The sequence below is a fragment of the Pelodiscus sinensis genome, chromosome 6 (genome assembly GCF_052426305.1).
Source record: "Pelodiscus sinensis isolate ZL-2025 chromosome 6, ASM5242630v1, whole genome shotgun sequence".
Lineage (NCBI taxonomy): Eukaryota > Metazoa > Chordata > Testudines > Trionychidae > Pelodiscus > Pelodiscus sinensis.
The window spans coordinates 33,961,433-33,988,213 of NC_143057.1; the positions used below are offsets into that span (position 1 = coordinate 33,961,433).

The following is a 26,781-nucleotide window of genomic DNA, read 5'->3' on the forward strand; positions in this document are numbered from 1 at the left end:
GGAGTCATGGGAATCAAATTGCAAAGAGAAACTAATATGTTCGTTCCAGGGTGTATCCCAAACCTAGGATTTATTAACATTTTCTCTTCCAAATCTTAACCCTGTCACTATTCTACATTTCTGCCTCTGCTCTTGGAGGCAGTGCTTCTCTAAGACACTATCAGGTCAAGGGACACATGCCTCCTACTTGATGTAAAAAATCAGGACAACGTTTTCACACTGAAGTGCTTAACTTTATATTGACACAGGAGCTGTGGGTGCTCAGCACCTCAGAAAATCAGCTTGCTATAATTTAGGTGCTTGGCTTTAGGATTGAAAATATTGGATTCAGTAAGAAAATAAATATTGTATGTTACTCTAGTGTCTTGATGCATTGAAAAAAGAGCAGGGGGATTGGAAATAAGAAGTAATTGTAACTCTTACCTCAGTGCCAAGTTCTGGTTACGCGGCCAAGTTTACTAGGGTTGTGTAGCTGTAGGCAAGGGCATTTGGCCCTAAATGTCTCTAATAGGCTGGCAGGATCTATGACCTTGAATAGAGATTGAGTGCTCTTATGTTGACCCATGCTGGTGTCCTGAGTTACAACCTTGAAGAAAGCGGGAGAGTAAATCCTGCTGACTCACTGTGGCAGGTGCAGCTTGTAAACCACTAGCATGTAAGAGAAATTGGCAAAGATCAGGAGGTTGTGCAGGCAAACCTAAGAAAAAGCTCGGCTTAAGGGTTAATTTTAGCTTGATATTTACATCCTTTGGCTCTTATCTTAGGTATCCATATAGCCAAATTTCAGGAAGGATATGAAATTGACCTTGTACTTTATTTGGAGCTGGTTGGGAATTTCAGAATGCTGGATTAGATGAGTAAAATGGTTTTGCAGACAGCACATTGCACTGCTAATTTAATGAGATATGGAACTGAGGGTTTATCCTTAAGACCTAATTTTGCTCCCAGTTACAGAGGCATCTACTCTGAGTAATTTGGGTGTCTTCAATAGAATTAATCCAGGTTGATACAAGTTTACCTAAGGAGCATTTAGCCCTTAAAATTGTTCTCTTCACTTCTGTATTCTTGTCTTATTGTGCTGCAGAGAATAAGACATTGCAGTTTCACCCTCTGAACAGAGCTAATTGTTTACCTAAGTTCATCACTTACAAATGTAGTGAGGGTGGCAATATTTTATTTTTTTAAGGTTTTTCTATGTATTAGAGTCTAATCGTCAGCAGAATTGCTACCTATTGCTTTGTTATTTGCACTAGGATAGTGCTTGGATAACCTAGCCCCAGAAATGATGGCTCTGCTCTTGCTCCCAAATACATCTCCCAGGGCATGTCTATACTAGGAAATTATTTTGAAATAACTCCCGAAATAACTATTTCGTAATAGCGTGTCCATACTACAGGGAAGTAATTATTTCCAAATAGCAGCAGCGGAGCATCCACACTACCACTATTTTGAAATGAAATGAGTGTTATTCCTCATGGAAAGCAGGAGTTATTATTTCAAAAACCGCACTTTTGAAATAGACTCCTAACCCAATTTTCCTCTCAGTTGCGTGGCCACATGGCTGGATAGCAGGCTCTCAGGCCTGCAGTAGGGAGGGGTACCTCTCCCCCAGCCCTGGCCTCAGACCCTGAGTTGCTGGGGAGAGGGCTACGGGAGAAGCCCGGAGCTGGCACTCTCAGTTGGAGGTCTTATACCCCAATGCTTTGCCCTCACTCTGACCCCCTCCCACACACCAAACCTCTTGGCCCTACCCATGGCGAGGGGTTCAGAATGTGGGAAGGGGCTCAAGAATGGGGCACGTAATACAATTAATGTTGTAGATGTATGGGAAAAATTAGAAGGAACCTTGCCCCTAACCTCTGGCTAAGTTACTGAATTCCTCAATTTGTGGTTTAAAGACTTCAGGTTTTACCGTATCCACCATTTACACTAGTTTAAACTACACATACCCCGTGCCGCAGAGGAAGATTACAGTTGTTCCACTGGAGAATTGCCAGCCAGCTTTAATCATAATGCACACATGCAAGGAGGCCGAATTAGGATTCCACAACAGACTCCCCCCCCATCTTTTCCCTTGGCCTCATTTTTTGAAACAGCTGATCCATTTTGGCTGAAATTTTCAAAAAAAAACAAAACAAAACAAACCCTTCAGCCTGAGGCAGACAGAGTAGAAAATTCAGACCAAAGCATCAGGGCTGGTGACAGATTTTGCCAGGGCCTGGGCAATGTTTGTGTTGGGGGCTTTGCTCTGGGCTGCTCAGGAGGGGCGGGGCCTCAAGTGGAACAGGTGGGGCTAGGGGCAGTCAGCCTTCAGTGCTACCTGGACTGCACCACACCTCCTCTAGCTAGTCTTTAGCACTGCCTGCACCTTGTCTCATGGGGCTCCAGGAGTGATTTATAGGGTTCAGGGCTCCAGCCGCCACTGCTGCCATGGTAGCAGTGGCTCAGAGCCCCAGGCCCTTTTAAATCGATGGGGTCAGGGCAACTGTACCTCTGCCTCCCCCTAGCATGCTGGCATCCCCGGAAAAAGTTAAAGCTATAAGCAATATAATGGGCTCTTAGAAATGGAAGAGGCAAGCAGTCTTCATGATAGCTGATGCCTATACACTACAGCTCAAATTAGTGATAAATGACATGTGGGGTGTGATGCTGTTATTGGAAGTACACATGGTTGTGGAGTGAGAAATGAAAATTGTGATGAATGTGGAAAATGGCAGTAAAAGGAAAATATTGGATATTTCATCTAACGCTGGTTTTCACAAGGCTAGATCACGTCAATCTGTGTTCACAGACCTCTGACTCTTTTTGCACAAGGCCTTTCACTTCCACCCTTCAGCATTTGTAATTCTAATTCCAGTGCAGTGCTATCAAGGCTCACAGGGAGCAGCTCAGAAATGTTAGGGTTACATCTTTCCCACCTTATGGCAACACTTAGTTGTCACAGAGACCTCATGGCCCACACTGCAGCTCCTGTCCATTTCCCTGTCATCTTCATGAGTATTGCTTCTTCATCCCATTTCCCCCACCTATCCCCAGGCAAGCTGGCAAACAATTTCTGTACTCTGCACTGCCAGTATTCTGCTGCTGCTTATCTTGTGCATTGTCCAGCACAGTTTGAGCTGCTGCTAACTGTGTGCCAGCTGGCCATATGCTGCTCCTTCAGGCCTTCCTGATTACTAGTCATGCCACATTGCTTCAGGTTCCCCACTAGCCTCTCAAATGGGGTGAGCACTAGGGGTGTGTGGTGCCCGGTTTTTGACCAGAATGAAAAGGGATGCTGGTGGCTCCTGTCAGTACTGCTGACCAGGCTACTAAAAGTGTGGTCAGCTGTGCAGAGGGGCTAGGGCAGGCTTGCTATCTGCCTTTGCTCCACAAGGCTCCTAGACATGGCTGGCTCCTCGGGACGGGGAGGCTACGGGGGCTCTGTGCAATGCCCGTACCGTGAGTGCTGGCTCCACAGCTCTCACTGGCCAGGAATGATGGCCAGTGTGAATTGGAGAGTAGTGTCTGTGGACTCAGGCAGCACATAGGCAACTCCTGGAAGCGACTGTGGCATGTCTGGATCCTAGCTGAAGGGGCAGCAGTTCTGAGGTACTTGCCACCTGGCCAGAGCCTGTACCCGGAACCCTCAGCCCCCCCACTTGTACACCAAACCCCACTTACCAGGAGGCATCCCAGAGCCTACACCCCTCCCAGCCAGAGCCTTAACCACTGGGACCCCAATTCCCTTCTCTGTCATAGAGCCCTCTCCTGAATCCTGGGGTGGGGCAACGGTGTTCAGTTTTGTGCAGTTAGAAAATTGGCAACCCCAGTGACTATAGTCATGGTACAGGCTATTCTTTTTATATTGGGGGAAGGATAGAGGAAGTCTCAAAACCGTGTGCTAGGCCTCAGCCTATATGTTCATTCAACCCTGTCTTTAAGCACCCCAATTTCATTATAGGGAGCTAGATAAATATGCCCTTGCGTCTGTATTTCAGAGACAAAACAGTGACATCCAGTGGCCATTCAAACAAAATGATATCCTGGGACCAACCAGGCTACAACTACTCTGCATTCACAACATTCTGTTAGAAAGACAAGGTGCTAGTATCTTTTATTGAATCGATTTCTGTTGGTGAATAAGACAAGCTTTTGAGACACACGGAGCTCCTCTTCCTGACGATTTTACTCACCCCCATTGCCTATTTACAATGTAGTGAGAACTGTCAAGGATTGAGGAACCCAAGAAGGATCTGACCAAAAATAGGTTATTGGGAAACTTGATGGTAGATCAAATTCAGTAGATAAATGCAGTGTGAGGTATAAAATCTCCTACCTGAGCATCACTCTGATGATTAGCTCTTAACTTGCCAAGTTCTAACTCTGTGAGCCTAGCCTTTAAACTGTGTGATGAAGACCCAGAATGAGGGATGGGGCAGGCGAAGAAATTTTATTTCTCTAACTATGTCTACACTATAGGGAAAAGTCGGAAAAAGATATGCAAACTGCAATTTGCATATCTTTTTCAGCTTTTTTTCTGAAAGTGGCTTTTCTGAAATTTGGCCCATCTACACGGGGCCAAATTTAGGAAAAAACTCCTCTTTCAGAACATCCCTTATTCCGCTCACTGAGAGGAATACAGAGCTGCCAAAAGAACATGTTCCCCTTTTTTGGAAACTGTACCGAAAAAGTGGACGCATTCTTTGGATGTGGCAGAACTTTTGCAAGATACCAAAAGCTCTGCAGTCTAGACATAGCCTAACATGTACAGTATATTTTCCCATAATGTCTGCTTAATGGTTCAACGTTTTTATGGTGATAATTATCATTATTATATAGTAAGGTTTGTGTCGAAAAGACATAAATAAGGCTCTGAAATGAATGACATGCACAATTAATATAGTTAACTGGCATAGCCCTCAGAGAAAGGATTCTAATTCATGGGCAGGCATACTCAATGCACAGCAGTGCTTAAAAAATGTGATCAGGACTCCAGGATCTGTCAAGAAAGAAAATGCCAGCGGAAAAGTTACAGTTGCATTATATTTCTATCAGAGGTAGCCACAAGCCGAATGTACTGACTCTCCAAACCACACACAATAATCTTCAGGTGTTTGAGATTCAGGCGCACCTGCCAGTGCTTGGGGCTTCACCCCTGCAGTGTGTGCCTGCTCTAGCCACATACTACATATAAAAGAGCTGCATGTGGCTTTTGAGCTGTGATTTGGCCCTCATATATATAATGATTCACCCTTTCCTTTAGTTTTGATCACCATAGACCAAAAGATGTCTTTAAAAAGTAGAAAGGAAGAGCCTTGACAGTGGGAAATGACACTTTTTGTGGTACAGGCAGTCCCCGGGTTACATGGATCCGACTTACATTGGATCCCTACTTACAAACGGGGTGAGGCAACCCCGCACTAGCTGCTTCCCTGCAGCAGACCAGGGAGACGCGAAGCTAGCGCTCCCCCCCAGATGACCAGGGAGACGCAGAGCAGCTTTTCTCAGCAGACACCTCAGCTTGAGAATAAAGGACTGAGGGAAGTGAGGTTTGGGAGAATAAAACTGAGCTCTGGAGAAATGTTTAGCTAGAGTTTCCCCTACAATATGTACCAGTTCCGACTTACATACAAATTCAACTTAAGAACAAACCTACAGTCCCTATCTTGTACGTAACCCGGGGACTGCCTGTACTACCCCAGCCTTCTCTAGGACAACAAAGTTATCTTAGATTTGATCCCCTCTACGTTGCAAAGAGTTGAGGTTTGTTCCAATATCTCAGCCACAAATAGTTCAATAAGTAAGCGTTATTGGTTTTAGCCTAATTCATATCAACCAAAGCAGAAATGATCGATTAGTAGACATCTCCCTAAAGGCAGAAAAAACCTTGGATAGAATTTTAGCCATGGAAAAAAGGCTTAGTTTAAAAAAAAACTCTCAAAAGTGGAGCCCTGCATGTATACAAAATTTGTATCTGCATCTTTATCCACAAAAATGAGCTGCGGATACCGGCATGGGTGCAGATACACAAGGATAAAATAAGCAGATATCCGAGGATTTGCAAGGCTCTACTCATAACATTAGTTGCCCTTCTGGAACAGGTATTGTAAAAAGAACTAAGGGTGAGTCTATATAGCAAAGTTATTTTGAAATAACTATGCAAGTGTCTACATAGCAATTCCGTTATTTCAACTTATTGCAACTTCTGTAAACCTTAATCTACGAAGAATAACGCCTATTCCAAAATAGCTATTTCAAAATAAGGCATGTGTAAACGCTCCACTTCTGCTATTTCGAAATAGCTCCTGACCAGGGCCATTCTAAGTTATTCTTCCCGGGGCTCTAAATTGAGAGAGCTTATTTCAAAATAGCACGTCTACACTGCAGGGAAGCCTCAAAATTACTGCAAGGTCCAGTTTCCCTAATGTAGCCATGCTATTTCAAAATAACTATTTCGGAGTAGCTTATTCTGAAATAACTGTGCAGTTTAGACGTACCCTAAGTGATCTTAAATAATAAAATGTTAGTAAGAAGAACATTTTGACCTCCAATCCAATTTCTATTTCTTTTTTTTTTTAAGTAAACTTTTCAAATGTTTGTAGTTTTGGCTGTGTGCCTTAGGCACTTTTGAAAAGCTTGCTCTAAGTGCTTTAGGATTTGGGCACAATTTTTTTCAGTAGGACTTATACTCCTAAATTGTATAGAGGTTTTAAAAAATCCCAGCTTTAATAATGTTCATCTTGTCATGCTATGTATTATTTGACTAGATGTGTCTCGTCTAATCCAAGCAAGATACAGTTACTAAGACAAGAAAATGAATATAATTAAGTTGAAATCAGTGGGCCTACCTTTATAAGTAAAATTTTGATCTGGGTGAGTGCAGAGATCAGCCCCTTACTCCAGAGTAAGGTTAAGAAAACAGCAGTGAATACAACTTCACTTCAGCAAGCTACTTAAGCACATTTGTCTCACTAACTTCAGTGGTAGGGATAATTGATTTCAAAGGTACTGCTTGTGCTTAAGAAGCTAGACAAGTGCTTGATAATATGAGCTTGAATACCTTACTGAATTGGAGTCTATTACATAAGATCGTCACTGCCTATTAATATTCCAAGGTCTTAAAGATTAATATGACATTGTAACTGTCCTCTTGGAAAGTTTTATTTGTAACTTTTGAACCTGGAGATTTAAACAAGTCCAGTCTCAGAAAGGTGAATGGATGAGGGTGGCGTGTAAACTTTCTGCCTTCAATTGTTGAAGGCTCTGATTTTGAAGCTGAACTGGCTCCAAAGCAGCCTTTGGTTTCCATGCCCATTTACTTTCACTGAGGGGCTGTGTCTACACTGGGCCACTTATTCCAGAAAAGCAGCCGCTTTTCCGGAATAAGCTGTGAGCTGGCTACACTGGCCCCTTGAATTTCCGGAAAAGCACTGACGATTTACTGTAAGAAATCAGCTGCTTTTCCGGAAAAACTATGCTGCTCCCACTCGGGCAAAAGTCCTTTTTCTGGAAAACTGTTCCGGAAAAGGGCCAGTGTAGACAGCACAGTAGTCTTTTCCTCAAAAAAGCCCCTATCACGAAAATGACGATCGGGGCTTTTTTCCGGAAAAGCGCGTCTACATTGGCCACGGACACTGTTCCGTTTTAAGCATTTCCGGAAAAAGGTGCCAGTGTAGATACAGCCAGGGTGTGTGGAAGCAGGGCAGCAGCAGTTGGGCCTTCTCTTTTGACAGGAAAGCAAGATAGTTTTTATAGTTTCTGAACCAGACGGAGGTTTATGGCTAAAACACAGTCCCAACCAAAACCAGTAATCCATCTGGACGTTTAAATAAGGTTAATTAAAAACAGTGTGTCAGAGCCTAAGATGGTGTAAGACAGCATTGCCTTGACTTCAGTGGAGTTAGGTTGATTTACCAGCTGTGGATTTGGCACAGTATTCTCACAACCCTTGCCACTTGGCCAGGACCTAAATTGGAGGTACTGAAATACCAGGAGGCACTGTTTCCTACTACAGGATGAACCTTTCCAGTTCAGCATCCTGTGGACCTGCCTGGTACCGAACCAGAACATTTGCTGAATCATGGGAGGTCAATATTGTCTGTCTAGCACGGTGTTTCTCAAACTGTGCTCCGCGGAGCTCCAGGGCGCCACGAGACATCTCCAGGGGTTCTGCGAGGTTGACAAACTGGAAACATCGATAAGTACAACACATACAATCAGTGGACTGCTGGGGCTCCGCATACATTTTTACGCATGTAAAGGGCTCCTGAGCCGAAAAAGTTTGAGACCCGCTGGTCTAGCAGCATTACAACGCCTCCTGAGAAGCTAAACTGCTTACTAGGCTCTTAGAAGACATTTGGGGTAAATTAGTGTTCTGGACTGTTATTTAGCTCTGAGAGCCAGGACTGGTACCTGTAAACAAACTTTATGGGACCGCAGTAAACTTGGCCACACCCATAATAAGTGGACATCTGACTAAAATCATGCCGGAGCACGGATGCTGGACCAGAGAGTGCCAGACTAGAGAGGGCCAACCTGTAGTGAGTCAAGAAATGGAACCGGTTGAACGACATGTTACAAAGTTGTTGAGAAGCTTAGCAGTTTTTCACAAAATGATTATTTGCACATAAATCTCATGTGTGCGCAAGGGGGCTCCCTTGTCAAGGTGGGGGGCAGCTCAGAGCATACCAGCCTGAGCTCCAGTGGTGATCCAAAGGAACTGAGGCTCGGGCCGCTACCGCTGCTACAGTAGCAGTGGTGGCAGCTGGAAGCCATGGGCCCTTTTGAATCTCCAGGCCCCAGGGCAGTTTCCTCCTTTGCCCTCCCCAGGTTGAAGGGCTTGTCACTGTGCAACCAGGAATAAATGATTGGGTATTTCATGAGTGAGCCTTTTTTTTTTCTTTTTAAAGCTTTGCAGTCTGTATGTTGTCAGTCCAAATAAATTCAGAAAAAAAATCAAAGGACTTAGCCAGGATCTGAATTATGACATCAGAGACTAAGTCCTTGCCCCTTTGTTCCTGCGCATATGTTTCCCATATTGCCAACAGTAATGTATGAGAGGGAGTGTCCTCCATGGAGCTGCTACTCCCCTGCTAGCTGTGCTGTCATGGGAACAATCCGTACCGGTTACAGAGCTGACACAAATTACTTTCCCCTGAAGCAATTTGGTAATCAAGGACTAGTTTGGTCTTTGCTGTGATGTCCAGCAAAGACTCAGTAGCATGTTAAACTTTTAAACCTTCACCAATAACTTCTGGACAGCTTCTTTATTATTATAAACAAGGTTTAGCTTTTAAATAGATTTATCACTTAGATAATTCAGAGCAATATTATGCATTAAATGAGAAATAAAATATACACATGATGGTCAAATGACCCTGAATGTTTTCAAGTTGTCTTTTGCCATCATGCCTTGAGTGTCCAAAAGCACACTGCCTTATTTTTCTAAATTATCTCATATGTACTCAACTCTTGTAAATTAGTACTCAGTGGGTTATATTCTTGCTTCTGTTTAGAGCTGGTCAACACGTCAAAGGTGTTTTTTTGCCCTGAAAACTGACCTTTTTTTCAAAGTTTTTTCTTGGGGGAGGAAGGGAAATTCTGGTGGCATTTTTTCAAGCAGCAACATGGAAACTCTTTCCCCACAGGACTCTACATTTCAAAGGTAACGTTCCTTCCATATGTGCAAATATGAGCCTGGAGATACGTTCCTGATTATTACCCCTCCATAGACAGAACCTGGGGCATTTTCACCCCTCTTAGGGTGTGTCTGGACTACAGGGTTTTGTCGACAAAAGTGGACTTTTGTCAACAAAACTAAACCTGCGTCTACACTACCGCTGAGTTCTGTTGACATAACATCAACAGAACTCAGCAGTTTTGTTGACGCTGGTAAACCTCATTTTACGAGGAATAACGCCTTTTGTTGACAGAGTTCTGTCGACAGAAGGCGTTATTGCATCTAAACTGTCCTTTGCGTCTACACTGCCATGTCGACAAAGCAGCTTGCTTTGTCGACAGAACTGAATGTAGTCTAGACGCTCTTTGTCGACAGTATCTGTCGACAAAGCTTCTGTCGACAAAAGCCTGTAGTCTAGACGTACCCTTATAGTCCTGTCTTTCTTTCTGCCTTTCTCATCTGAGAAGAATCAGCCTTTGAACTTTGGAACAGGTTCTTCCCTGAGAATTTGGTTATGCCAGTTGCTGGGAGCATGTGACAAGGATTTTACCTTGAGCCATGTTTAGCTTAGAGCAAATGTTTTCTAGTAACCAAAACTTTTTTCTCTTGTAACCATTTTGGACTTCAAAGAATAATACAAGTGTAATATTTTATACTCATACTCACTTTAACTACAGAGAGAGGTTTAATCAAAATGGATGTTGTTTAACTGAATAGTTAAACAATTAAATAGTAAACTGTTGGATAATGTCCACTCACAAGGGTAATGGACCACATATCTGAAGTGTCTAGAGAAGGCTGGATGGTGCAGAACACTCTTTTGGGGGGAAAAATTGGGACTGCAAATTTGGGGGAGGCATCCTGTAAATAGTAACCAAGCCAGCGTGTGACTGGAGAGGCTGAAAAGCAGCTGGGTCAGAATTGTTGGATCAGAGCTGCAGCTATATACAGCTACCCAAGGCGCACAATGTTAGGCTGTTTGCTGTGAAGCTCCCAACTTGTGTTGCTCACAGAGTATTGTGAGGCACCCACAGTTACAGGCAAGCAGTGCCACAATTCCTTACTGACCTATCTAGGCTATATTGCACCCTGGAATGTGCTAATTTGTTCTCTAGAAAGTAGAGAGGGCGAAAGGTACTCTAACAGGCTAACCCATCCCTTTGCTTGTGTATGAGTGAACTCTGCAGAACAATTACAGAAGAATAGCAGATTTATCCTTTATGCAATTAATTTCCCCCTTTTTTTTGTAATAAGGAACATAGGAATGAAAAGGACCTCCTGGGCCGTCAAGTTTATTCCCCTGCTATGGCAAGCAGCCCAGACATAGAATTAATTTAATAAACTTAAGTTTCATCTTAAAATTAGGTGGGTCAATTGCTCTTCTCTCTACTCCTGTTTTGATTGGTAGAAACGTTCTCTGATTTGGCTTCTATCTAAAATGTAGCAATAGTCATGCTTATACAGTTATTCTTACTAGCTTTTCCCCCATATTCTGCATTGTTATCCTAACTGATAACTGAGGCAAAACATTCATTTAGTTTTTGGTCCATACCTTGTGAGCTTTAATGTCTGGCCTGTCCTTGCTGCCTAGAGTCTCTACTTCTTTTTTAGCTTTCTTGTTCATAAAGGCGAGTGAGCCTTTAATTATTTGTTTGAATTTCTTTTGCAATGTTTAACTTAGTTAGACTTCTGGGAATTTTCACTTTATCCCTATGCTTTTTGAGCTCCAGAGTGCAGTTTTCTTCTGAGTAGTCTTTTCCACATTCCTCAGAGGCTCTCGGTTTACTTTTTGAAATTGGACTTTTTTTTTTTTTGCCTCCACCCATTGTGGTCTGGAGTCCTTCTTCACAAGTTTGTTTTCCTGGTTTGGGCTTAAAATTCCAGATAATTTTCGCACATCTGATTTTATTTCTCAAATTCCTTTAAAATGTAAAATAACTAGTTAGTGACATCAACTGGATTGACATACACAAAGAGTTAAAGGAATTACAAGTCACCCTCTTTGAAAAAGAAAAGCTTAGTTACTGAACTGTGTTTTATTATCCTTCCTTTTAATTAAAACGCAATCCATTTGTAAAACAGGATCACTGCCTGTTGGTCCAGGGACTAGTTGTTGAAGAAATCCTAACTCATTCAGGCATAACTAGACCCTGCCATTATTAGTAGCATTTCTTCTCTGGCCAACAGGTGGGAATTTAGTCTCCCTATTTAAGTGAGTAATTGCTTGGGCAGATATATAGGATCAGGGTGCAGACCTTTAATTCTTAGGAACTGTGCTGCAGCCGCTTCCCCATCTGAGCATTGAGGGACTGCAAAGGAGGCTTCAGGCCATCTTTGCATACTTTGCCCTCTGATCTGCCCAGAGATAGCACTGTTCAGCTTCAGCTGAGAGACCTTATAATGTAAAATTCTGCTGTGACATACTCAGCTCTTCATTGCTATGAGGTGCCATAAGTGGCAATTGGGCCAGACAGGGATTGTATAAATTAGAAAACTAAAACTAGAATGGTACTTGTTTTTTTTATATTGGGGTGGAAGGAGAGAAAATGGCTGCCACTCTGAGAAAAATGTGGGAATGGGTGATAGGTGATGGCTGCTCCTGCCTATGCTGACTCTACTGGGCTACAATTGGAGTAGGGTGTTCAGTTCTTGGCACCATATTTCAGGAAAGATGCAGAGAAATTGGAGAAGGTTCAGAGAAAAGCAGCAAACGTGATTAAATAAAGGCCTAGAAAATATGCCCTGTGAGGGAAGACTGAAAGAATTGGATTTTTTAGTGTCTGAAAAAGAGACAACTGAGAGGAGACACAATACTTTTCAAATACCTAAAGAGGAAGGAGAAAAATTATTCTCCTTAACTGCTGATAGGAAGTTTTCCTAATGTCCAACCTAAACTTCCCATGCTGCAATTTAAGCCCCTTGCTTCTTGTCCTAACTGTAAGGGTGGTTAAGCACTGAAATAAATTACCTAGGGAGGAGATTTTAAAGAGCAGGTTAGCCAGACATCTGTCAGGAGGGATGATCTAGATGGTGCTTGATCCTGCCATGAATACAGGGGACTGGACTTGATGACCTCTTGAAGTCCCTTCCTGTTCTGATATCCTATGATTTGCTCACCTCCTCAGTCCTGTTAAAACCACTCTACTCATCCATTGAACCCAGCCTTAAAGGGGTAAAAGAAGCTCACTGACCATACATAATGCACCAACAGAATTTGGGATCCAGGGAGGGGAACTCGCATAAGTCCTAGTCTCAATCTCTGTAGAGGTTTCAGACATTTTGCTCTCTGGGGAGGATGCCCAATGTCAAATCTCCCATGATGAATGAAATAAGTTTATCTAGATGGACTGATGGCTATGAAGTCAAATAAATGGAGACTCAGTTTCATTTTGGGGGTAAAGGTGGGAAGTGCTGGCTCCTGTTATGTGCAATATTGTTTTTGGAACACACATCATCAGGGAATAGCAAAAAAGCAGAAAGTACTTTTTTCTAATGTCTTCAGATGAGATGCTGTACGTATTGTGGCAGGCAAATGGAAGAGGGAATGTATCTATCTGTGCATACTCTTAGAAGGGAGCAAACAGGCAACTGTAGCTCATGGTAATGACCTGCTGGGCAAAGGCCCAATTGTCCAAGACCTACTGCAGATCTCAGTTTAAGCATTCCCCTGAAGTGTCAGCAAGTGGAATCTGTGTGAAAAATAAGAAATGAAATTGACCATCTAGTTTCATTGTGCAGGCTGAGTGAAGCACAGAAACGTTTTCTAAAAGAACAGCACAATCCAGCAGCTACAGAAAAGTCAGCTAGATTTTTTTGATGTCATTGATATCAAAGGTAATAGCTCTGTCAAAGTGAAACACTGTTATTTTGTCTGGAATTTAAAGGGACATTGACTGTCTTTCAGAAGAGAAACTTCAGCTCTATAAAACAGCAAAAGAAAAGCTAATCACAGGTACAATGTAAAAACTTGTTTGCATACAAGAGTACTTTATGGACCATATAAACTGCTGTCTAGGCATTAGAAATTCATGTGTCTGCAACCTATTTCATGCTTCGCTACAGTTTGTAAGGAAAAAAAAATCCAAAGGAAAAAAGACAGGGAAACGAGAAATCCCATGTAACATTTCTGAAGAAGGACTTATATATTACTATTAAAAGCTTCAGAGGGGTAGCCAAATTAGTCTGTAACTGAAAAAAACAAAACAACTAATAGTCTAGCAGCACCGTAAAGACTAACAAAACATGTAGATGGTATCATGAGCTTTAGTGGGTACAACCCACGTCTTCAGATTAATGGAATATTAAAAGTCCTGTTCCAAAATAAAAAAGGGATGGGGAGGGGGAAGAAAGGGGGGAAAATAGTGAGTTAGAGTGTTCATGTTACAAGAAGCTGATAGAGAAAATGTGCAAATTGTTCTTAAGTACCCATTGTTTGGTTGGTTAAGTCATTAGGATGTGGAAGGTAGTGTGCTAGCCATACAGGCCCTGATTCAAAAGTTATTTACGTTAATAAGGACAGGAGACTTTCTATTTATTGTTTTTCCATATGTCGATTTCAAAGTACTCCACACAGAAAGATGAGCATTGTTATCCTTGAGCTTCAGAGGGATAGCTGAGTTGCAGACTACCAGGAAAAACTTAAAAAACAACAAATAGTCTAGGAGCACCTTAAAGAACAGCTGTACTTGCGCAAAAACTTGCAGAGTGTCTACACAGAATGCGTGTTCTTGTGCAAGTAAATTTACAGTACAGGTTGGAAAACAGGGCCTCTTCTGGAAGAGTTATTCCTCTCCCCACAAGGAATAAGCCCTCTTGTGCAAGAGCTCTTCCACAAGAAGGCAGTGGAGACAGGCAACATGAATTTATTGCGCAAGAAACCCCTATGGCTAAAATGGCCATCAGAGCTTTTTTGCACAAGAGAGCGTCCACATTGCCATGGATGCTCTTACGGAAAAGCTCATGGCAGTGTGGACACACTCTTGTGGAAGACCTTTTGCACAAAACTCTTCCACAAAACAGTTCTTGTGCAAGAAGCCGGCAGTGTAGACCTAGCCTAAGGGTATGTCTACACTTGCACCCTCTTTCAAGAGAGGGATGCAAATGCAGCTGAGCGAAATTGCAAATGAAGTGCGGATTTGAATTCCCCCATGCTTCATTTGCACAAGCTGGCGCAGCTGCGTGGCTGGTGAGCGGGGCTTGCTGCTGCTTGGCAAGTCCTGATTATGCAAATACAGTGCAACAATATGCTAATCTGCGCTTCATTTGCATAGACTTTTGCTCAAGAAGGAAGCAGTGTAGATGTAGCCCAAGTGATTAACTTTACACTTCCAAGTTTTGCCCTAAATATTTTCTTCATCTTCTCAGAAGACAAAACTGAAACTGAGGTTAAAAAATACATCATTCACCACTTTTGAGACTAACAAATAATTTTCCCTTGTTGTGGACATCTGCATGCAACCATTTGTGTATGTGCACTGATTAGCTGACATTGGTCTCTAAGGTTATTTTCAAAGAAAATTTACATATGTAACACAGAGCCTTCAACATTTCTGACAAAGCTTCTGAGTTATATTGGAATAGCTATAGCAGTTCATTGACTCAGCAAATAAGGAAAAAGGCTTGGTCTGTACTGATAATTCCCACTCAAATAAGTAATTCTTGACATTCACCTCATCAAACAGCGGACAGCCAGAGTCACCTGCATTGTTCAAAAAAGGGTAAAATTTAAATCCTTGCACCTGAGCTCTTCTGAACCAATAAAGGCTTTTATTGTGGTGGAGCAGGTTGTGTTTTCACTCTCTCAGGAGTTCTGGTAGGAGAAGGTGGCTTTAATTCCGTAACAGAGGTTTTTTTTTTTTTTTTTTTTTTTTTTAGGCGATTGCAGCAGGGCTTCTCTGAATCAGCACATTGTTCCTTCTCGTGCAACTTTTTGGAATCTGCCAGTCACAAGGCACCAGCAAATGGGTTGCTATGGTATCTTACCTTGCTGAATCATTCTTCTAGGGTCTGTGCCCACAAACTGATACAAAACTCTGGTGTATGTGGACCAACAGGTGCTTATGAAAACGTGGTTAGGGCTTTCCTGAATACACCTGACCTTAGAGAAACAAAGTGGGTGAAGTAATATCTTTCTCATCCACAGCATTTGGTGCAAGGAGAAAATTGCCTCATCCACCTGGGGGCTCTAATAGGTTGGGACAGAAATGGCTAGAACTACACTGCATACTCTTAACCTTATTATTCTGCTGAGAAGGCATCTAACTCAGAGGAGGGGAACCTTTTTTAGGTCAGGTACCACACAAAAAACAAACCCCAAGTTCCCCTTGTGCACCTACACTCTCGGGTGGAGCCAAAAATTTGGGGTGTGAGATCTGGATGGGAGAGAGGGTACAGGAACAGAGTGGGGGTGTGGGACTGTGGTTGGGAGGGGGCCACAGGGCTGAAGTACCAGCTCCCTAATGCTAGTGGAGGGAGCCCTGAGCTTTGGGGGCTGGGTCCCAGGGAAGCTGGGGGCTGTAGGTTCTTTACCACTGCTCTTCATTCTCATGACTGGTCAATACTAAGGTTACACAGTAGGGGACAAAACATTTCACTTTACAAATGAGCAGGCACAGTTAATAAGGATACATATGGCTTGGCATCATCTGCTCCCCTTCTCCCCCCAAACACAATTAGTCAAGCCTACTCCATACTTGTTCCTAGGCTCATGTAGGCAGTACAAAGCTAGAGGGTGACTCCATGCTGCACCATTCACTTTTGTTTTGTAAATCAGCTTTGTTTATTTTTCTATAGCCTTGTGGCTCATGATTACAAGCATTTGCTATTTTTGCTAGCAGTAATAATTAACAGTAAATGATACTATTTCATGTAGTCAAAAATAAATGCTCTTTTCCACTTACATACAGCTTTTCATCTGCAAAATTCCAAAATACATGAAAAAGGTGGACAAAAGTTATTTTTAGAGATGGGAAACTTAGGTACAGGAATTAAGTAAATTACCTAAAATGAAATAGCAAGTTAGTGACACACATGGGTGGTGGGTGAGGCCCAGCTCAGGAAGGCGGCCTTCCGCTCCATGGAGTCCAGGCCTGCCCAATCCTTGCTGGTCACCTGGTGCAGCCTTCCCTAGTGGCCCAGGAGCGTAGGCAGTTTGGAGAAGGCAATGCCTTCACTTGCCTACATTGCCCATACCCATTACCCCCTGGCTTCCTCCACTCTGCTGTAAGGCATTAAGGGTATCGTACATCCGTAGAGTCTCTGTAAGCCTCCTTTCTGGTTTGCAGTGTTGATCCCAGAACATTGTTTAGAATCATGAGGTTAGGCAGAACCTCACGGGCCATCTAGTTTACCCCCTTATTGAGATGCATGATTTGTTGTATCTAAACCACCTATGACAGATGGCTATTCAGCCTCCTTTTGAATATCTCCAGTAAAGAAGCTTCCACAACCTTCCCAGGCAATCTTTTCCTTTTTTCTGTTTTTTCCATTAGAAAGTTTCCCCTTACATTTTTATCTATATCATCTGCTATGCTATAGTTTGTGGCAAAAGATAACAAGAGGCAATGGATTCAACGGGCAGGACATTTTTAATAGTAGCCTTTTAAGTATCTGAAGACCACTATCATATTTTCCCCACCCATCTCCTCTTTTCTAAACCTACCCAGTTCCTTCAGCCTTTGATCATATGACTTGCACTTCATCCTTTTGTTGCTTGCCTCTGAATCTTCCCAGTTTCTCTACATCCTTTGATGATAAAGGTATTGTCCTGAGGTTTGTGAAAGCTTGTCCAGTTCACTAATAGAAGATGGTCCAATAGGAGATGTTTCCTTACCTTTCTTCATTGACTCTGGCTACAGTATGTGGGCCATATGTAAATCTAGCAGTACCTGTATCAGAGGACCTAACAGAGTTGAACTAATAAAGAACTGCAGGAAAAGGTGTCTAATTTTTAAAAATCTATGACCAGGAGCCAGACTTGGTTGTGAGAGCTTTTAATCCAGTTTGATTTTTTTGTATTGGATATATAAACTGCTCTGAGGGAGGATACTTCAGTTATAGCCAAGGCTGACATAAAAATAGAAGTAAAACAATCAGACTTTATTTGGAGAAAGGCAGCTGCTACTTGCCTCATTGTCCATTGTGATGTTGGAAACAGATGACAGCAAATAAATACACTGAAAAGCTGTAGAAATGTTTTGAACAACATCCTTTTTTTTATTGCAAAACATTTTGTTACAGAAATTTCAGGAAGTTCTACTGCAGTAACTTCAACTTCTGTTTTTTTTTTATTATATATCTAACGACACAGTCTAAAAGTGCATTGTGAATCCAGTAGACTCTTAAAAAAGAACTATTTTCCCTAGTAATATATATATATATATTTGAATAAATCAAAATTCAAAACCTTCATATTTATAGGAATTCATTTAAAAATGGCATTTTAATTGTTTCCCCCTCCATGTACAAATGATTGGTATAACAGTTACAAATGATGACTGAGATACTATATCATTACATAGCTATTAGTACAGTAATATTGCAAACACTGTTCCAGACAGCACTAGCAGCACGTAGCTTCTCCTCACATTAAACAACTCGCAGGGTGGAAGAAGGACATACCTTTAATATAGCTTACTGTTGTGCACACATACTGCCATTCCTCTCTACTATCATATAAACAAAAGTTACCATTCTCCACCAGCAACAGCAGCAGCAATACCATAACCAACCATTTCCCTCAAGAGAACTAGTTGTCTGTGGAACCCACCTGGTAGAGCTGAAAGGAATTATCTGCTGCACTTTCATTTTTAACACACTCTCTGTGGGCAGTCTATGGAATAAACCACTGGGCTTTCCTGACTTCAGTTCACTCTGTCCTTAACCTCAGTATTAATGTGTGTAATGGCTGGAAGTGGCATAAAGTTGGAATTGCCAAGCCCAATTCTACTCTCTGTTACTTCACGGTGAATACACAGTAACTCCACTGGCATCAGTAGACTTCCTGCAGATTTACACCAATGTAATAGGCATCATAATCTAGCCCAAGGATGGGCAATAACTTTTATGGGGGGGGCACTTCACCAATGTTGGTAGTGGGCACAGGCCAGCTGCAAGGGAGAAGTTCCCTATAGGCACTGTGTGCAGTGGGAGAGGGAGAAGAGACTTTGTGTGCTCCCCCGTGGGGCAGGGGAGCAAGGGAGGTCTTTCCCCCTCTGCACCACCCAAAGTACACGGTGCCCAGAAGAAACTGCCAGACATTTTGAACAGCTGACAGTTCCCTCTGGTGCCACATGCCCCTGATGGGGAGAGGAGACTTCACCTGATTGGCCTGGGGAAGGGGGAGCGCGCAAAGTCTCTCACCCCCACCCTGCTGGGATGTGCAACACCTAGAGGGAATTCCCAGTTGTTTTGAACAGCTGGTGGTTCCCTCTGGTGCCGCATGACCCTGGCAGGGGGCGGAGACTTTGCATGGTCACCCACCCCACGGTCTTGGATTGGTCTAGGGGTGGGGGCATAGCAGGGCGGGCTGGATCATATAGTTTGGCAGGCCACATCTTGCCCCCACCTCCCGATCTAGCCAGTAATCTACCTTGGAAAGGGGAAGAATGAAACATGTTTTATTACATTGTTTTATAGCCAACTATTTTGGAGAGTAACAGTCATGGGAGTGGAGACAGCCACTTATTTCATGTCATGAGGACTACTGTGATGTATTTATGTCAGATGACAGACAGGTAAATTCTAATATATGGCAACGAAGGGATTTATTATCTAAATCCTGTGCCTTCCACGTCCTTTACTTTTGTCCTCCTCTCCTATGTGGAATGTGCTCTGGCTTAAGTGAGATTGGTGAGGGAGAGAGCTCATGCTGCAATACGCTTAGGTGCCTTTCTTAGAAAAAATATCTACTTAAGTTGTCTTATTATAAATTTACATTAATCTGGAAACATGATTTTGCTGTCTCAAATGGGCTTATTTGTGCAAAAATGCAAATTTATTGTTTTTCTATCTGTTAGGTGGTGGTGTAGGAGAAATTCATAACCATCACAACCACCTAATCACAACTCCCACTTTGGAAGTCCAAGAATGACGTCATCAATTTTCCTACTGTTGGTCGCTGAATCCACTTTAACCTGAGCAAATACAAAAGGACTTTTGTTCCTTCATTTTAAGATCTTGCACTAACAGTTTAGAGAGAGATTTTTGATAATTTCAGGGTGCTCAGTCCAAACTTGTAAACTGATAACTTTTGTTTTTGGGAGAACAGGCCTTGTCACTCCAACTACAGGAATTAAGATGGAGGTCCTTTGCTGAGAATGGCACTCATTTTACTGTGTGGCTACGTCTAGACTGGCATGATTTTCTGCAAATGCTTTTAATGGAAAAGTTTTCCGTTAAGTATTTGCGGAAGAGAGCGTCTAGAGTGGCACGGACGCTTTTCTGCAAAAGCACTTTTTGCGGAAAAGCGTCCGTGCCAATCTAGACGCGCTTTTGCGCAAAACAAATCTGAGCTGTCTACACTGGCCCTTTTGTGCAAAAGCTTTGCACAAAAGGACTTTTGCCCGAACGGGAGCAGCCTAGTATTTCCACAAGAAACACTGAGTTCAGACAGTAGGAAGTAAGTGTTCTTGCGGAAATTCAAGCGGCCAGTGTAGACAGCTGGCAAGTTTTTCCGCAAAAGCAGCTGCTTTTGCAGAAAAACTTGCCAGTCTAGACACAGCCTATGAGTAATTGTTCAAACTTGGCTGATATGCTTTACTTTTGCATTTTCAAAGTGCCAGACAGTTTCTAAGAAACAAATATTCTGCTTTCTTTTACAAATATTACATCTCTTAAGCCAGGACAAAATCATCCATCCCATCCATATACACAGATTTATTTTCACTAAAAGTCTTTAAATCAGCATTAATTATCTGGAGTATAGAGCAATTTTGCCATGTGGATTAATGAGCTTTTTCTCCCTGTTTCTTATGTTTTAGCAATTTATATCTCATTGCCATTAGTTACCAGATAGCTGTGCTAAAAACTGTAATGAAATAACCTTATCTTTTCCAAAGCAGAGAGCTAAATGTCTCAGCACTGCTGAAAGTTCACATCTTTGTGTTTAATACTTCAATTTCATGAAATTTTGAAGTGTAATTTACAAAAAATTAAAAATCATTTTAGTTTGCTTTAAGATTGGACATAATGTAAAAGTGTAAAAACTTCATATTTTTATTCCTAACTGGATTCATCATTACAGGCAGGCAATAATAAAATGTTAAGCCTCATAGTAGTCCAAAGAAATTTATGGAACAATGCATGCATCTTATTGACACAAAGAAAGACTGGACTTTAAGGAAGAGAAATTACTTTAGTCATATCACGTTGTTGTGAAAGAATATTATGCTATAATCCAATATTTAGGACAAGTGTACACCCAACTATAGAATAGATTCACTTATCTGGAAACAGAACAGATTACTATATGAAAATTTATAAAATACTGTACACTGCTTCCTTAATTGGCCAGCATATGTAAACAAACAGCTAAGTCAACTGAGTTTCAAAATATTATTTAAAATTCATTTATCTTATCTTTTTGCATAAACATGCCAGTTCATCTTTCACACTATCACAACTCACCAATCACAGCTCACAGTGGCTCATTAGAGACTTATACATCAGCTCATACGGACATTTACAGTGGCGTTGTACAAAAGATTGTGAGAGACATACATCAGTTACAGATTGTGATCAAAATGCATAATCCATATGTATACTATCAACTTGGATAGTGAAACAATGTTCAATGCAACATATGCTATTTTATTGAATGTTACAGATTTATAAATATGACAATGCAATGTTAAAGCTGACCTGTAACATTCACTATATAAGCACATGTCAAAACCATACTGGATTACACATGGGCTATATATATTTACACAATTCATAAAATATCATTCAATACATAATATATCATATGGCACAAGCTATAGTTATAAGATGATGAAGGTTGAGGGTTTTTTTAATCTCTGCAAAAGAAGTTATAACAACCTGGACCATTCAGTGTTGAGAGTGGGGGCAAAATTCTCACCCCACTGAAGTTAACAAGTGAAGATAAACAAAATACTCTACCATCCATCATAATACATGCTATAGAAACCTTGTATTAGGTAAATGGGAAACATTCAGGAAAAGTTTTATTTTGTTATTTTGGAATTGCATTGTTTAAATAGCTGAATTTAGATATATAATAGCAATTAATAGTAGTAACTAAAGTGTCCTGGTTCACCAGGCCTAGAGTTTATGCTCCAAGCCAATAAAGTGCTGTATTCTAATTATATTCCAAGCTCCTGTGTTTGGGAAACCCCTTTACCCCGAAAAAACGAAGAATGCATCACCTAGAGGGGAGCTTTGCACCTTGAACTAATAAAGTGTTGGGGTGTGTGTGTCACAAATTAATTCTTGTACATATTAATCATATTGATGAAAATGGAAAAATGTATGAATACCTTCAGAAAACATCCATAAATTAAAAAAGCAATAAAGACAAAGGCTGATTTAGAGAAACCTTAGGAGCAGACTGATACAAAAGTTGGCACATTTGAAGCAGACTGTTAAACAAAGAATGCATTGTCCCTGGGAAAGCTATTGTTTAACAATCAGCCCAACACAAGCACATTTCATAATTCACTGAGTGACAGGTCAGAAATTGTACCCTTGATCAGTGACACATGTGACAGAAAAGCAGTACGTAGACCTCAAGGCAATTGAGTCAACATAGTCTGTGGCTCAAGCTGAATATAGCTCACAGGAGGGTTGATTTAACAAAATATGAAAAGGAAATAATTGGTGCACTAACAATACATTTGTGTTTTAAAATCAACACATTTGCATTTGTTTGTTTCACCAACTTTCCACAAATTGAGTCATTGCTCACAATTGTTTTGCTACTCCCTTTGTCTCTTCTTGAAGATCAGATACTTAATTTTGAGGTAGGGCTTTGTTGCCTATCACTCAGAGGCCCCTGGGATTGAATGCCGAGAGATAAATTAGGCTGAGAATTTCAGAGATGCCTCTCGAGATTTGCATGGCCGATTTCCACTAAAATTAATGGACATGCAATACTTCAAAACCTTATAGGTAACTTAGAGAAGTCTGGAAGCTAATGCTGTGACCATACATTGAAAAATAAAACAGTCTAAAACAAACTACCATCCATGTCCCTTTATTATGGTTAATGTGGATAGGATTTTCAAAGATTTCCCCCTCTAAAATGATGTGAAACTGTGATTAAATTACTATTTTTAAGGCTCTAGACTATTATATGACCAAAAGAAGGCAAACACCTTCTGAACATGATGAACAAAGTTTTGCACTCAGATGCATAAGAAGAGTTACTCATTACTTTTGTGTGGAGGGACCCCAAATAAATTGAGGGCAGAATATTTATTAAAATGCATGCTGTGATTTGTTCTATTTTGCTACTTAATGGAAGAATACTTGCAACCGATGACTTTTGCTCTTAACAAATATCGGCTTTCACTTTGGTGCTTTAGCTTACCACTAAAGTCTTTTTTTTTTTTATTGTTTTGAAATACTCTGCCAGGAACATTTCCATTAAACAACGATAATATGAAATCAAGCTACTTGATAAACTTTGTATGGGATGTTTTGAATGTTTAGCTACAACTGCCTCAGTAAGCAAAATATTAATGATTGTGTTGGGTGAATGATGTGAGCAGCCTGAAAACGGACTAGCAAGAATATGGTAGCAATTGGGAGGTGATAATTAATGGAAGCAATGGAAATATTGCAGAGAACAGTGAGAATATAATGATATCACTCATGCTCTGCTTTGATCATTTCAGCCCATTATTCTTACTGTTCCATGACATCTTTTAATTTAGTGAGACAATATATTGATAACTGTGGTAAAAAAATAAATATATACTATTCCACTTAATTACATTCGTCCTGAGCTTGGCTCAACTGTACTACAGTGCCTGTTTAGTACAGGAAACCACCTGACAATTTACATTTTTTTTTTTACAGAAATTCTTCCTTCATTTACATTGCAAAAGACAGTTCTTTTTCCTTTCCCATTTTGAAAATATAAATATTTTGTGACACTAGAATTCAATATAAAGAGAAACTGGTGTACTATAGGAGTGTTGCCTTGTGTGTCTTTACAATGATCAGTGTGGGGATTTGAAGCGGGGGATGGGGGGAGCGGGCGGGACTTTAGAATGTGTTTACTGCTGATTTCTATAGACCCCAATGATAATCTCTTTCAGATGGAACTGATATAAAAGGAAATCAGTTTAGAGTGTCTCATTTTTATGCTTTTCTTTTTGCCAATTTAGCCCTGTGTTAAAAAAAAAAATCCTAGAAATCCTGAATAATTATCAGAAATCCTAGGATGTCTTCTAGCAAAAGGCAGATTTCTGACCGTACTCCTCCATTACTCAAGGCTTCATGATGGTGGGTTTTTTCTTTTTTTAAATTAAAGTCTTTATAAAGCTTTCCTCCCTCCCTCTTTCCTTAAGTGCAAATGTCAACTCGGTCAGAATCCAGTAACTCAGTGGGTGACAATGAGATTAACGAAGTGCTAACCTGACCATTGGCAGACTCTGACTTTAGTTGGCATATCACAGCATGAGGTTATTTTATTCTGCTAAGGAAAATGGACTGGAGAGCAGATGACTCTTAGACCTCCTGTAATGCATGTCTAACTGTGCTTACTTTCAAAGCTAGGGAAGGCGCCTGTTCTGGACAGTCTTCTCATAGATAAGTTGTCTCCTCTACTCTCTGGCTTGGATGACTTACTCCTCTGGAATGGATTTCGTGGGCCCGTTGTGTTACGCTGAGTATCAAGTTTATCGCTGATAGAGTAGCTTTTCCTTGTGTGTGCATACAACATGTTGGACTCATCTGCTGAATAACTGTTGGCCCGTTCTATTTTTGGAAGTGGTATGTTGTTGGACAGCGTTCTTGTTGTGCTGCTTTCTTGAGGAGATAAAGAAGCCCCCCTTTTGTCTTTGGTTTCAATATCCTCATTTTCAGAGCATGGGTGACTTAGCTCCGCTTCTCTCTCTGGGTGACAGCATCCCAAGTCATCTACTTTATCTCCATGATTTCCCGGAAAATTGGATCTTTCAGCAATGGTCTGGGGAGCACTGACGCACCTGGTGTCTATACAGTCTGTAATACTTGTGTACTCTGCTGTTTTGACTGGCATCCCTAGGCTGCTGAAGTAGCTCCGAGAAGGAGAGAACATAAAACTATGAGATTTTACGATTGGGGTTTCCTCTAGAATAAATGGGGCAGTAGCTAGATAGCGACTGCTTTTAGATCGCTCTAAGGTCTGATACAAAGGCGGCTCTGAATCCCAGAGGTTTTGGGTATCTGTGATATGTGAATAGTCTGAAGAAAACACTCTTGTTTCTACTGTAGAGGTTTCCTCACAATCAATACTCCTGCCAGAAATTCTGTCACTGGGAGTACTACTAATATAGGTGCTGTTTGCTAGAACTGAAGAGGCTATTTGAGCCTGCAGAGATGGGTCGCCAGTACCAAGTATATTAATTGAACTGTCGAGAGGTTCTATTCCAGAATGCAATTCATCCATAGCAGAAACATAAATATCTATGCAAGATGAAGGCCTTCTGGAGTCTGGGGCGATTGACAAAGTGCTTGTAGGGGCTAACGGTACTTTTGCTTCTTTCGATACCGAGTGTGAGCTACTGGCTCGATGCAGGCTCACGGACCTTTCTTTAAAAATGTTTTCCAACCTCTCTAACCCACATTTGTCTTTCATATTCACTGCATAAAACGAGTGGCTTCGCAGGCGGGGTGTGACGGTAGGAGAGGTCGGGGACATTGACTCCTCTCCTGCAGGATCTATGCTCTCTTGAAGCTTGTAAGTGTTCCCTTCCTGGCTATTGAAGCTGCTCTGTCTCACAATGTAGGCTGCATCTGTGCAGTCTGAGGAGGTTCTAGATCGTATCTTAGTAGTTTCCCCTCTCTCTATACCAGTCAGCTTGTCTAAGGCTGCAGCCATTCGTCCTATCACGTCCTCCAGCTGAGCAAGCCGGATGTCTACAGTCTGAAGTGAAGCCTTCATACAATGTTCTCGCTCGTTCACTTCCTCCAGACGCATGGCCATGTTCTCTACCCTTCAAAAGAAGAACATATGTAGGGTTATTTTCTACAGGAGAGTGATTGTTAGTGTCATTTTATTAGCCTGCCAAAGTGTATGGGAACAGATAGTGATTAAAAAGTCCAGGTCAAATGTTCTGTTCTTCTCTAATTTTTATACTGTAGCATCTACTGCAAAGCCGGGTTGGGGGGGCACAGCTGAAAGTTGTAACTCAAAGTGAGGAATCAGCTCAAAAAGTCTATAGGCTGGGTGGCCTGCTGAGGTGAGTCAGGGCATGGTGGTGGTAATTCCTTCCTAGAGCTCTGCCATGTGGGGCTGGCCCAAACAGTTGGCTTGCCCCACCTGGCATTGCTCACCCCCCCAAATGTTACTCTGTGCCCCCTTGGAGAGCGTCAGATGTCTCTCACCTTGTGACCTTTAAATTGTGTCTGTCCCCCTCAAGAGTATACATGTTGCCTCTGGGTACAGTAATAATTCTTAAATATTTTAGGGGAAAGATAGCCCAGAATTAAGGATCCAGTTTGGGTTGTGGGACACCATGGGTCAAGTGCCTACATTTCCTGTCTGACTTTGGGCAAACTGTTTAAGGGCAGATTTTTAAATATAGTCATTAGGGATGATTTCAACGAGCAGATCCTAATAACAAATCAGGGGTGGGCAATAAATGTCCAGCAGGCTGGCTGCAGTTCACCAGGGTTAGCCTATGGTAGGTCACTGGACCTTCATATACCTGTACATCCTCAGGTACAGCCACTTGCATCTCCTGTTGACAGTGGATTGCCATTCCCTGACAATGGGAACTGCAGGAAATGGTGTCCTAGTCTGTGCCACTTCCCACAGCTACTGTTGGCTGGGAATGGTGATCTGCAGCTGCAAGTTGGAGCTGCAAGTTGAGGTTGGAGCTGCAAGTGGCCATACCTGTGAATGCGCAAGTAAATAAAGTGTCCAGCAGCCCGCCAAGGGCTAACCCTGG

General features: G+C 41.7%; 1 protein-coding gene and 1 long non-coding RNA gene across 7 annotated transcripts in view; one reads left to right on the forward strand and one right to left on the reverse strand.

The window, feature by feature from the left end:
- Positions 1-26,781, forward strand: part of LOC112543827 (uncharacterized) — a 140,711-nt gene that overhangs the window by 45,142 nt on the left and 68,788 nt on the right. The gene's annotated exons all lie outside the window — the stretch shown is intronic.
- TRPM3 (transient receptor potential cation channel subfamily M member 3) overlaps positions 17,851-26,781 on the reverse strand; it is a 591,213-nt gene continuing 582,282 nt past the window's right edge. For all 4 annotated transcript variants that reach the window (XM_089779235.1, XM_075931703.2, XM_089779234.1 and 1 more), the window contains one exon: positions 17,851-25,824. In XM_089779235.1, coding sequence (XP_089635361.1) covers positions 24,378-25,824 — 1,447 coding nt within the window. In that variant the 3' untranslated portion in view covers positions 17,851-24,377. The remainder of the gene's footprint in view (positions 25,825-26,781) is intronic.